Below are 14,590 nucleotides of genomic sequence, written 5' to 3' on the forward strand. Positions count from 1 at the left end.
CATGAAATGGCTTGAAACAATTGATCCTCAAAAGATCAAAAGCGGGAAGAGGTATCAATATAAAGTTTGGACACAAGTAGTTTCTAAATTAATAAAATAAAATTCTAATTGAGTTGGATTCATTTCTTATGTAACTAATTCCTTTCAATCAAAATGTAGGAAGAGATTGATGCCTTCAGGCTTTAATATGGTCCAAATATTATCTTCCACAAACTGAATAAAATGAGAGACCAAATCATTCGGGCATGTGAAGCAATAAGACTCCCGAAGCCATCTGCTCCCCTCTCCAGCCCTTTTTGTAAATTCACGTCTGGGGATATATATAGTAGTAAATAGGATATAGTTTGTTTGACTGGTTGTAATTAACACTATTTTGTTTAAAAAAGCAAACATTGCTTCTTTCAATGTATATATCTGAATATTAATGTAAATCCTAATGTATATATCTAATGTTAATGTTAATGTATATATTTAATGTTAATATTTATATCTGATTCAAGATATATATATCTGTTGGAACTGTCTGGTTGCTATTTTGTTCCAGGTTCACAGTGAATGGAATCAGGGTGTTTTTCAAACATTACAAACCTCAAATAAACAAATGAACTGAAACTAATACACACAGTGAACCGAAAAAATGCATATATCAATATAGTAGAGAGATAATTTGAAAAAATGCTTATATCAATATTCAGTTTCAGAAACACCTGAACTCTCTGACATAGCACAATAAATTGACCATTGAATAAATAATTTCACAAAAGCTAATATCAAAAACAAAAAAAGTGACTATTCAATAAAGACTAACAACAGTAAAAAATGAACCATCCTATAACTTCAGTGAACCAAAATTTTCTCATAGGTGAAAGGAAATTTATGTTAATAAAAACTCGTATAATCCTCTCCTGGATAATTCATATCTGGTGCATTGTAAAAGCTTGAACTGGGCTGAATCGCTGGTCCGCTGCCTAAAAGATTCAATTGTAAAAAAAGAAATAAATCGTATATTAGCAAAATGCACAAATGAATGTTTGCCTAGTTGAAAGCAAATCAATTTTACCTCTCTTGGAGCTGGCCTTTTCTTTTTCTTAGAGATCCTTTTTTCCAGGTTTAATCCAAGTCTGTTCTTGGGCCAGCCTCTGATTCTGACATGTGGCGTGATTTGAAGGTTCTCTCTCTCTCTCTTTGCACTCTGCTTGCTAGGCAATTGTCGTATTGCTTCACAAATTGACTCGAAGAGCTGTTGCGTGTGATGAACTTGTTGAAAAATGGGTGCATGCTCTCGCTCCTTTGTGTGCTTCTCATCCCAGCCCAGAAATGGTGATCCAAGTAAACTGGAATCCATAAATGTCGCTCCTCGTACAGCATTGTAGAATGAGCTGCACTAAACCGAAATCTGTGCATGTTTTGACCCAAAATAATTCTAATTAAAACTTCGGTTACCTGAGAGCCACTTGTTGCCTCCGAGGCCATGCTTTGTGAGAAAATCGTTTCAGTTTCTGTCGAATGCCTCTTTTGTGAACGAGTTCCAAACGACATGGCTCATCTCTTGTTCAATTTCTTCGTGTCGCTTGTAGCCGTTTAGTTTGTTTGGGATCTTCTTCATGATGTGCTAGATGCACCAGCGGTGAATTATTATTGGCATGCACATCTCAATGGCCCTTTGCATCGATGCGCATTGGTCGGTGAAAATGCCTTTTAGTGCCTTGGCTCCCATGCAACGGAGCCAACACTCGAATAGCCATTTGAATGATTGGATGTCCTCATTTTTCATTAGTGTACATCCGAGAAGTGTCGACTGACCGTGGTGATTGACGCCCACAAAAGAACCAAAAACCATATTGTACCTGCATAAATGCACACTCTCACAAATTGATGAACCGAAATATGTACATATGGTGAACGTACAAACTTAATCTGGGTGAACGGAATACTTATTTGTGTTGTATGTGGTGTTGAATGAAACGACATCTCCGAAATACTCGCATGCCGCCCTGCTTCTTGCGTCGGCCCAGAATGCATGTTTGATGGAGTGATCACCTTCGAGGATGAGTTCGAAAAAGAAATTTTGGTTCTTCTCTTTTATTCTTAATAGGTACTTTCCGATTTCTTTGGCGTCGTCTTGTTCGGACACATTCCGTGCTTTCTGTGTGATGTAATTCCTCACATCTTTTTCTATAAAACTTAGTTCACAATGATTGTCGGCTACTACTACGAATGATTGGTAAGTTTTGCTAGGTCTGATTCTGGCTTCCTCGTTGGTTTCAATGGTGCGACGCACAAACATGCTTAGCTCCCTGTGTTGTTTGAGTATCTCTGTCCGGTTTGAACATCAAGGGTGTGAGTGATTCAAATCATCTTTGGATATTACCCAGAGACCCACGTCCTTCAATATGTGTACGTATATCTTATCTGGACAGTTTATGCCGGCTGAGGGATTTGTCTTCAAAGTAGGAGATATATTGGATTTTCACATCCCCCCTTTGCTGCATACGATTAGTTGATTATTAATCTTGTCTCCGTTCCGAGTCATGTTCCTTATTTTGGTAGAAAAACCGACAAGTTTGGATTAATTTTTGTAGAACTTTCTGGCTTCTTCTAATTTCTTGAAAATCATCTCGACCTTTGGTACAAATTGTTCATCCACAACACACCTGGTCTATAGAATGAACCGAATATGTTGTTATGGTGAAATAATTATACAACACTGAATGAACAAAACATAATCCATTAGATAAAATTAAATTCAAACAGCTTTTCTGCATAATGAACCGAACACGTACTCATGGTGAAACAATTGTATAGTACTGAGTGAACGAAACATAATCCATTATATAAAATCAAATTCAAGCAGCTTTCTGCATAATAAACCAAATACGTACTCATGGTGAAACAATTGTATAGTACTGAGTGAACGAAACATAATCCATTATATAAAATCAAATTCAAACAACTCTGCCTACAATCTATAGATTATCAATTCAATTCAATTCAATTCAGTACACCTCCATCCATTCAATTCAAATTCAATTCAATTCAAATTAGCAATTGTATTCCAGTCAATTCGATTCAAAATTGAATAATCCAAACCTCGTCAGTTTGATTCGTTTCAGAAGAATAATCTAAATCGCTCTCATTCAACTGATTTGAAGTTGAGTAATTCATTGTTTCGATTTACAAGTGCAGATCGAAGAAGAAAACGAATAACAATAGGAAGAAGATAAATGCAATGTAAGCAGATCTAAAGAAGAAAACGAAGAAGATGAATGCGACCAGAGAAGAACGACAAAACTGATTACGTTGAAGGAGAACGCGAGCAGAAGAAGAAGAAGAAGAAGAAGAAGAAGAAGAAGAAGAGGAGGAGGAGGAGGAGGAGGAAGAAGAAGAAGAAGAAGAAGAAGAAGAAGAAGAAAACCCAAGCAGAGAAGAAGGTTTAGGTTGCAGGAAAAGGTTTACGTTGAGCAAAGGTATAGGAATGCAACGCAGAAAAAGTTTAGTTATATGTGGCACGTGTATCACAAACGAACGAGGGAATGGGGGAGGCGCGTCTATCAAAAAATACTTGGATAACTTGGATGCATTTTTTACATGGATGCAGAGTATTATTGAATTTTTTTTTTTGTTTCTCACGGTGCTGGTCGGAGCACTATTTAAGGATTTGTTGATGGCTAATAAATCGCTACATCATCAAATGATATTCAAATCGTCGACACTTATTTAAATAGACTAGTAATTATATCCAACTTGGTTAAATATTTATTTAAATAAAAAAATAAACCCGATTCTAAATACGAGAGCCGAGAGGTATTGGATAAAAGGAGATGGATTCAAATAGTGTCAAAATTTGTCCCTACCCGATCATGGTCATCCCTACTTCTGTTTTATTTGGATGAAAACTAGAAAATAGCAAAAAGTTTTTGTTTTGGGTTGGGCCAAGGCCCAGAAAAAGTGGAACCCTAGCGGTGGAAACGCATGACGGAGTTTTGTGACATAACAGCAACAGGAGAGGAGAGGGAGAAGGAGAGACATCGGCATCGCAGAGAAGAGAAGAGAAGAAAAGAAGAGAAAGGAAATCGGAAGAAGAAGAGAAATGGGAAAGGGAGAAGAGCTAGATGCGAAATGGGAGGCGTGCCTTGATCTCTCCCTTCGGCGCGTCGTGTATTCGTCCCTCGCCGGTGCATTTGGCGGTCTCCTCTTCTTCAGTACGTTCCTTCTTATCCTCACCTCATGATCTCTCACATAACTTAATTAATTATATAACTCATTCCTTTCTTTGTATCTCTGCATCTTAGGTTTCACCGTTTCCCTACCATTACATAGCATAAGCTACCCTAATTTCCAAGCCCCACTTAACATTCCATTATTTCGCTGATTTCTTAGATGCCAGTGTCACTTGCTAGTTTTACCTTATGCTATTGCTTTGGGTTCTGTTTTATGTTGCTCGGAGCCCTAGATATGCACTGCAGTGGTGGTTTATTTCTGGGGAATAAATACGATCGTTTCCCAAGCCTCTATGGCTATGCAAGCTTTTCTCACATATAATGCCGGAAATTTATTGAATTGCATTGGATATGAAGACTTAATTTGTATTGGTTTGACCTCTGCTGAAAAAAGTAATGTTGTATTGCTCCGGTTGTTGTGTCAGGGAGTCCTACAACTCGCTGGGCCTCAGTTGCGTTTGGTGCTGGAGTTGGAATTGGGTCTGCTTACACAGAATGTTCTTCGCTGTTTGCTGGATCCGCAACCAAGATAGCACCACCCCAGGTCCATGACACTCCCATTCAGGTACCATTTTTTTCTTATTTACTTCTTCATCGAAATTGTTTAGTATTGGTGTCTGAAATTATGGGCTGCTACTGCTACATGCTTGCCCTCAATACTAGTCAAACTATTGGTGTATGCTGCTGCTTTATTAAGAAGTAGGAATTAGTGCTGGTTGCTCCTAACTTAATTTTGAATTGGTGAGAGATATTCATGATAAAAGCTGTAGTGAATGCATAGTTCAAGACTTCAAGCAATATGGATATGAATTATTCTTTAGAAAGATTTAGTGCCACATCATATTCAGTACTGGTAGTGGCCTGGAAAGTTTGTAAACAGCATTATGGTGAAAACTATTGGATTGTCTTCTTTTCTATCTGTAGTGAAAATTAGAATTCTCTGATTTCCTGATTATATCCTGTGTTGTCTTTTGATGTGCCCTTGATTGTTTATAAATTTATTTCTACCTACAAGCACGTATAGTTTTCTGTTGTCCAAAGTATGCCACTGCTCTTGTTAGTTAAAAGTAAACAATCAAGACTATTTTGTAGAAATTTGTCCTCAAAGAGTAGGAAAAGTTCACTAATGGAGAGAGCTTGAGAATTTAGATGTCTCTGCGCTTGAAATTTGCACAGTGGCCTTTGGAACTTAAATATTTTGAAATTTTTTCATTTCATATTCTATAATGATTTGGAAAAAAAATAAGGTCTTTGCCTCTTTAAAATTTTATTCTTAAAAATGAAACAATGATGTTAGCGAGTTTATACTCCTAACACACATTGTTGGCTTGTTGGTTTTTTCTTAACTGCGTAATGAATTTGATACTTGCATTGGAGAGCAAGTGAGGAGAGTGCATGAGAAGAAATATTGAAATAATCCAAGAGAAATGGACAAATAGGTTCTTGACTTTTTATAGCGAATATGATTAAGTCTCTCACCAAATTTGATTACAAATAAGCCCTGACCTTTGTAAACAGGAGACACATAGCCATAGGTCCCTTCATACTGGGTTCAAATCATCACCAAGGGGACCTATGTCTCCTGTTTCAAAAGATCGGGGATTTAATTGTAATTAAATTTGAGGAGGGATTTAATCCCCTTCGAGATAAAAGGTCAGGGACTTTTTTGTTCTTTTCTCTAATCTCAACTGTGGACATCTTATGAACTATGAACTTCCACTGGTATATGGTAATGATGACTAGAGAAGACTGAAGCTTAAATGCTGGTGGTTGTAGTTTGTTTTACTTTTAATCTGAGTGGCAGGGGATACTGGTTGATTTGATTGCTCATTATGTAACTTTTGTGGGCAATGCATGCCCTTGCACTGAGTGGATTGGGAACGTAACTTGCTTACTTGCTCTTATTTCCAGAATGTGCCGGACACGGAGTAGATGCTTGCTTAAGGGATCCCGCTTCTTGGATGTCAAGACAGAATGTTATTATTATTATTGGTGGTTTTTTTTCCATACTGGTAACATGTAGAAACCCTGTGATTCTGTAATGTATGCAGAGTTCATTCACAAGCTGTTAACGTTGGATCACAAAATAGAAATAACCATTGCCTTCTGCAGATTTCAAGTTGTGTCTGCACAATTTTCAATCTGAATGCTAGCTAGTGTCTTATCATTTCTGCTTAGGCATATGACACCCTGCGTCTTTGTGTGATTTCAATTTTGTATTGTATAATTGAACTGGATGGCTTCTTGCCGTGAGTCTTAAATGGAATCGAATAATGGATACACTAGCTAGAAAGATGAAGTTGAATGAACAAGAAGTGCTCGTTCTTCGTTTCTGAGCTTGAATTCCCATCTGAAGTTAGTTAAAGGCCCCACGGCAGGATTTTGGGGCATAAGGCATTAAGTCTATGCATAAGAAATTGCCAGTTGTGGAAATATCAAAATATGATTTGTGTTGTGTTTGTGAGCTTGTTACGTATTTCAGTATTTGAGTTGTATTATGAAAAATAAAACAATCGAATAAGTACTTGGTTTTATACATCATGCCATATATATGTTGATGAAAGTGGAAGTTCGTGGATACCTCGTAAAATCACATCCCGGGAGGATGAAATTATCAAAGGTTCAAACATTCAGACGCATAACACATGGATGAAATGGGACGCTTTTAAAATGTTCCCGTTTAAAAAATTGGACATTAATGTTCTGGTTAAATTTAAACTATGCATTTCTTTGATTGAAGACTCAACTTGGCAGAAATTAATTTGGTTATGGATAAAATAATGGTGATAAGTTTAAATATGGATGGATGGTGAATTGTCCACAAATGTGGACCTGCGTTGTTCAATGACCTGCAAAATGCAAGTAACATTTTGCAGGCGATGAAACCAAAAATAACATTTTGCAGGCGATGAAACCAAAAATCTGCAGCTGTTGCAAAATGCAAGCTGCGATTGGGCTGGGAAGGAAATCAGGTTGCTAAACGTGCCTTGGTGTTCCCTGCATGCTGATAGGAGCAGGTGTTGACTAGTATTAGGCTAGGCAAAATGCAGGTTGCGTTTGTCAGCCTTGCAGAGCAAAACGGAAGTTGCGTTTTGCAACCTTCCTAGCTGCATGCGTGACACGTGTCATGGAAGGTGGTCACTTGGGTCCTTAAAAACTAGGGGAGGCCAAGTAAAAACGAAGTTAGTTACTGAAGGGTACGGATTCAGGGTATACTCTATCCTACCTGCACCCCTAATATATTATATAGTATATAGTAAAAGTTATGTATGTAGTGAAGAAAGTGAGTGTTGAACTCACAATCTTCCTCTTATATATAAAAATTTGAAATAACCATTAAGCTAATTGATGATCATATTATTTGTAATTTTATGCTAGATTTTTTTAAGATTTTATTGTTTTTAATTTTAATTTAAACTTAGTATTTTTTCTATTTTATTAATATGCATAAAATTTGGAATGGTTGAATTTTATATTTGCTTGAAAATTTTTTTATTTTTCTGCGGGTAGGGTTGGATAGGGTAGAGTTTAGAACTTTAGGGTACGGATAGGGTTAGGGTTGACAGATTCTCAACTCGCGAAAATAGGGTAGAGTTTTAAGAAAGTTTTCAACCCACGGGTAAGGTTAGGGTAGAGTCCAAACCCTACCCTACCCTACCCATTGCCAACCCTAAGGTGAAGAAGAGTGAAAGGAAAGCGAGGAAATAAGAGTGAATAAGCAAAGTGCGGGAGAAGAAGTATACTATGTAAGAAGGAAAAATGGTGCGTAATTTTACCAAATCGAAAAAATATATTACTGAGTATTTAGATCATCCTTAATGGGTAAATATTTTTTTTATATTTAACGATAAATATATATATTTATTCGAAGTTTATTTATTTGTATTGTAATTAGTACTATTATCGTTATTAATATTATTATTGCTAATATTATATTATTATTTATTTCTCATTATGGTTTAATATTTTTACTATTGTTATTATATTATTATTATTATTATTATTATTATTATTATTATTTGTTTATAATAGTGGATATGATAATGAGAATAATTTATTAATATTTTTTTAATAATGATACTGTGTAATAATTTATTATTATTTTTCATGATAATAATAATACTGTTTAGTAAACTATTTTTTAACAATGTTTAATTAAAAAAATTATTATTTTTTAATAATTTATTAATATTTTCTAATAATAAGTAATACTGTTTATTAATAGAATACCGTTTAGAATAATGATAATATAATAAATGGTTATTATTATTATTGTTATTAATGTTATATTTGAGTAATTATTATTATGATTAGTATATTATTATTTATTTATAATACTGGTTATGATAGTGAGAATAAGTTATTATTAATTTTTAATAATTAATAATACTGTTTAATAATTTATTATTAATTTTTAGTGATTTATTATTATTTTTCATTCATGATAATGATAATAATACGGTTTAGTAATACGGTATTTATTTTCTAATAATACAAAATTAATGGTTAATATATTTTTTGAATAAATTATTAACTGATATTATACAGAATTTAAATATTGTTTTTTGCAGGCTATCAAAAATTTGTTGTCCAGAAAACTCGATTCGCCAGATACCTTTAACGAGGTAGCTGTAGCGGCACTGGCATTAACTAGGTTTCAACACGTTTCGCGAGTGGGCGAAATGAGAGGTCATTCTGTACTATTGAGTGCCTTGGTAGAACGCTGGAGGTCGGAGACTCACATTTCATCTTCCGATTGGTGAAGTGACGATGACGCTGGAAGATGTAAGCTATATTCTTGGTCTCCCGATTAATGGGGTGGCCGTTACGGGTAGATCAGACAGCAATCACCAGTTTTTGGTGGAGAACTGCATTGCATGTTTTGGTCGGGAGCTCGGTCCGCAAGATCACGTGTTGGGGAAGGTTAATCTTGCATGGGTCCGGCGGTGCAAAGACACCGAGCCATGTGACACTCAGAAGTCTGTTGAGTGGTACGTTCGGGCGCACATTTTCTGCATGTTCGGAACAGTTGTATATCCAGATAAGTCGACCACTTCACTGAACTCGAAGTTTCTACCGCTACTTCGGGATTTCCACCGGATTTCAGGATACAGTTGAGGGGCAACCAGTCTGGCACACCTATGCAAATCGTTGTGTCGTGCTTCACAATACAACTGTAAAGATATGGATGGCCCACTGATACTGCTTTTTGTTTGGGTGTGGGAGCGTATGCCGCTCCTGGCACCTATAACCCGCGATCAGCTCGGCAATGTTGGTGTTCCACTTGCGCGACAGTATTGTTTATTACTATTATTATTATTGTTGTTGTTGCTGTTGTTGTTGTTGTTGTTGTTGTTGTTGTTGTTGTTGTTAATATTATTATTCTGTTTTTTGTTTGGTGGAGTCATTGGCGTCGACATACAAGATATATACAGAGGCCTACTTCGAATTTTTGGTGAGGACTCGACAACATGGGAGTTGACGATGTAAGTTGTAACCTCACTCTCACGGTAAACAGGGAGCGTTTTTATTTACACACGAGACCTTGGCATTTTCATAGACATTACTTTCAACCATACTGGCAGAATCTGGTAAGAAACTTCCCAATCACCAAAAATTTTTGCGACAGATTTTTACTTTGCCAACCAAGCCTTGCGATAACTTACAATGTAGTTAAACCTGGATTGAACTTCTGCAATAATAGACCTCACCTTTATCGATGGGTCTGCTTCGACCAACGGCCTAATAGCCTCTCCAATTGTGTTTGAGTCCAACTTCGCATGATCTTGTGAAATCGTGTCCATGGTGCACATGTGTTTGCCATTGTATCTTCTGATCTCCCAACAAGCTTTCTTTCGAATCAAACTAGCTTGGATAGGCCAATCGCACCCTGCACCATAACCCTTGCATTTCGCATAGAATGTCTGCGGCTCAGACTCATACATAGTGTAATCAACTCCTCTAGCGATAGTGTAGCTTTTGATTACAGATATCACCGACTCTCTTGAACCAAATTTCATTCCGACATTAATCTCACCATCTTACGTGGCAGCGTTGCCTTCACCTACAACATGCACACCACCATTAGTCAGAAGGCAAATAAAATAAACACTATAGGCAACTTGAATTAATAATCATAACATACTCATCTTCGCATACTCAGAAAATTTTGGGGCATGCATAACTTCGAGATCTAGAGTCCGCATAAAAAATGGAACATCAAACGGGTGCTGGTTTAAAATCGCATCCGCTTCATTTTGCACGGTCGGATTGCGTGCTAAGTCTCCGTCATCGTTTTTGTCATCGACTTCATAGTTAGCTTCGAACTCCTCTTCACTGTCACTATTATCTTCTCCTAATCTATATTCCCGAGCTCATCAACATTGACCTCCTCGCCAACCGCGCCCAACCCTGACTGCTGTTCGAACTCAACGTACAGCTCTATCATCGGCACATGAAATCGAGTTTGTTGATAAATACATAACATCTACTGCATACTGGCATCGTTAGTTATGGGCATCATTTGAAACTGTATCAGCCCACCAAATACTTGTACAGGATTCCTGTATAAAATGTTGCTCACCCTTTTCGATATGTGGCTTTAAATGTTATTACAAAGCTCATTTTGCAACTCTAGAAAACTCATGGTACATGGAGTAGCAAATGACAACGGACATTCATAAACAAAAATCACTCCTTTATGTGTGTCTGGTATAACCTCACCGTTATAATACACTCGCAAATTTGTAATATTTTCCATAACTGCAACCTCACCTAATCCGACTTTTTTGACACACCTAACTGCCAACAAAACTCAAAACTACGACATATGTGCAAGAAAGAAGAATACAATAAGTAGAAATGGAGTGAGGCAAGCTGAATGAGAGTCTTGTTTCATATTTATAGGCCGAACTCTTGGTTAAAATATTTTTTTTAAACAAAATGCAACATGCGTTTTTAGTTTTTCAAAAAAAAAACTGACAGCCCATAAAACACAACCTACATTTTGGCTCTTCTATGAAAAAAGCTAACACAAAAAAGTAAAACGCAAAATGCGTTTTGTTACTTCAAAAAAAAAATTTAACGCCTACAGCAAAACGTAGGCTACGATTGGGCTTAAAGGGAAAAAAAATTTAAAAAACTTTGAAAAAACAAAACGCAGACTGCGTTTGTCTATTTCCCTAAAAAAAACAAAAACAAAACTCAATCATAACCTACGTTTTAACCAAGTACCATAGCAGTGAAATTTTTGTTCATGCATCCATTTCATTACACAACACCAATATTAAATCCATAACGAACAAAATAAGCCTCCATTTTCACGAAGGACGATTCTTATATATAAAAAAAGAGGCACCTAAACCCTCAAATTTTTTTATTTTGGGATAATATATTTTTTTATTAAAAAATTCGTTAAACAGTAATAACAATTATTTTTGTGGGGGATTTTATTTGTATTTTGTAGGAATTTTAAAATTTCACAAAGTTCTTTTTAACCATATGACTAACTATGACCACTACTTTTTTCATTCACATCATTATCATTTCTATTTCTATTATTTTTATTGTGTAACCATATTTTATCATCATCATTATCTCTTGTACAGTTATCATCACCAATATTAACATCATCAACTTTAATATTATTTTCTTTCATTTCTTATTTAATGCTATTTTTTTCTTTAAAAAGTCTTTGTATTGTAATTATTTTTTTTTCTTACGATATCATTTTCATCAATGGCCTTTTTTCCACTTAACCACTACTTGTGAAGGAATTTTTTGAAAACAAACTTATTAATAGTTTGTGGGAGTTTAAAATCCCCCACAAATTACAAATAAAACTCTCACAAAATTAATTTGTGTTACTATTTAACAGACTTTTAAACAGAGGAATCGTATTGTCCCAAAATAAAAAGATTGAAGGCCAAAATATCTCTCTTTTCTAGACAGAAATCGTCTTATCCTTTGTGAAAATAAACAAGAGTTGAATTGAGTGTTTACTCACATATTTTTTATTGATAGATCTAATGGGTAGAATTTAATAGAGTCTAGTAATTGAAACTTGATCCCCATTATGGATCTTTAAGTTGTCTATAATTATATGAGTAATTATTTAAATTAATCTTTAAAATTTTTAAAATCAAATATTTTAGTTTATTCGATTTTAAAATACATAAAATAATTTTTAATATTTTAATGATTAATAAAAGAGGATTGTATTATCTAACATAAAAAAACATTAAAAATTATTTTATGTATTTTAAAATTTAAAAATCTAAAATATCTAATTTTAAAAATTTCACGAACTAATTTAAATAATTATTCTTGTTCCGGGGCTTACCTAGAACCGGACGGTGGTTGGACTTGTTTGAGGCCCAAGCGCTGGAGGAGTGTGGTCTCCGACTTGGTTTACGTCTGGGAGCCGCCTCCGAGTTGTGTGTTCCAAGAGATGGGGGTGGTACCTGCAAAGACACTCCGATGCCTAAGTCAGCATGGGGTTAAGCAGGTTTAGAATGTATTGGAACTTAGAGATACCTGAGGGGTGTCAGTGTATTTATAGTGGTGAGCCAATAACCACTGTTGGAGTAGTGCCATATTTTTAGGGTGTTAACCGTCCCATTATCTTAAGGAGGTTAAGATATGGCTCGATAAAGTAGTTAGAGAGATTTTAGGGGCAGTTACTCATTTGAATGAGTGCTTTTCTGCCAACTATTCTCCGTCCCGACTTCTTGGGAGTAAGTCGGGTTTAACACCGACTTCTTAGTGTGAAGGTTGGTGCTTAGTAAGGCTCAATCCTCTGGACTAGGCCTTTTATTTGGACCTTGGACCTTTATTATTGGGCCAGGATATGAACAGTGCCCCTACTTGAGCCCAAGATCTTTATAAGACTTGGGTTCGAGTATTTTACTCGGGGTTGTTGTCGACTTGTTGGAGGACCGACGTGATTTTCTGAAACCGACGTGACTTTTCCGTGTCTTTTTGGTTCTGACAGTTACGTCTAATCAAGCGTCGTGTCTGTTAGGAATGTGCGTAGGCTTTGGTAACGGTGCATTCTCATTAATGACTGCCCCGCTTTGACCTTTATGCCCCTTAGCATGTTTATAAATACTTTCCCTCTCTTTCATTTTTTCGTTTCTGCGATTTTTCAAATTTCTTCTTTCTTTGTTCGTGCTTTGTTCTTGCATTCGGAGACCTCTGCTTCTTCCAACCTTCGTTTTTGGATAAAGGTTAGTGTTTTACTTTTATGACATGCTTTGTGATTGCATGCTTTTATTTTCTTTGGAGAGGGAGAAGTGACGTTGTAGGCTTTCGTATCCCCTTAGGGACTCTCGTTTTTTATTCTTTTTCCGTTTTCCTTTGTAGGTTTTCATCGTATTTTTAGAAAAATGTCTTCTGTAGAAGCTCTTTCTCAATGGGTTGATGTCACAGTCCTAGGAGAGGAACCTTTGGTCGATGCGGAGTTTATTACTCATCTTCGTACTCACCACAAGATTTGTGTTTCTGAGGATGACGAGCCGAAGTATGAGTTGGTAGTCCCGGGTCCAGAAGACCGGGTTTGCTTTGGGAGGGCCAATGAGGCGTCTTCTCATTTTTTTCTTTATGTATGAATGTATGATCACCCGTCTGGGTGTCTTTCTTCCTTTTTCGGATTTTGAGATGTCTGTTTTGCACCACTGTCGAGTTGCCCCTACCCAACTTCACCCCAATTCTTGGGGTTTTCTGAAAATTTATCAATTTATTAGTCAAGCTTTGGACTTCCCGACCTCTTTGAGGATTTTCTTTTTTCTTTTCCATATGACTAAGCCCTTTAGTGGGCTAAACAACAAACAGCAATGGGTGTCCTTCCGAGCCATACAAGGTCGGAGAATTTTCACCCTTTTTGACGAATCCTTTCATGACTTCAAAAATTATTTTTTCAAAGTGCAAGCTGTAGAGGGTCACCACCCCTTTTTTCTGGATGATAACTCCTCTCCTTGCTTTCCCTTATACTGGCTGGAGGCCTCCCCTTGTGAGAAATATGGTCTGGATGACCTGGATGAAGTAGAGGCTGCCATTGTGGGGTTCCTCCGAGAAGTGTGGGGGAGGGCCCCATATTTGGATACTAAAAAGTTTCTCCAAGGGTCTCCGACCTTTATCCAAGCGCAGCTAGGTAGCTTTTTCTTGTTTTAAATTTCCAACTTATCAACTGATCATTCCGACTTGTTTGATTCCTTAGCTATTGTTTTTCTTTTTCAGAAATGGCAAAGACAAATGCTCAAGAATCTTTCCAGAGAGTCCAGGAGGCCAAAGCCAAGTCTCGCGCTCGGGCTGGTGGTGCCAGGGTTATCTCTCCTCCTCCTCCTCCTCGGAACATTGGGACTCTTTCCAAG

General features: G+C 36.5%; 1 protein-coding gene across 1 annotated transcript; it reads left to right on the forward strand.

Annotated features, from left to right (window-relative positions):
* The first annotated feature begins 3,956 nt into the window (after positions 1-3,956).
* LOC130967823 (MICOS complex subunit MIC10-like) lies at positions 3,957-6,363 on the forward strand. Its single transcript, XM_057892844.1, has 3 exons — positions 3,957-4,202; positions 4,646-4,785; positions 6,132-6,363. Exons 1-3 carry the CDS (start codon positions 4,091-4,093, stop codon positions 6,150-6,152), a joined length of 273 nt encoding a protein of 90 aa, XP_057748827.1. The 5' UTR covers positions 3,957-4,090; the 3' UTR covers positions 6,153-6,363.
* Positions 6,364-14,590: the final 8,227 nt, after the last annotated feature.

This window comes from Arachis stenosperma, chromosome 3 (assembly GCF_014773155.1).
Source record: "Arachis stenosperma cultivar V10309 chromosome 3, arast.V10309.gnm1.PFL2, whole genome shotgun sequence".
NCBI classification, from domain to species: Eukaryota; Viridiplantae; Streptophyta; class Magnoliopsida; order Fabales; family Fabaceae; genus Arachis; species Arachis stenosperma.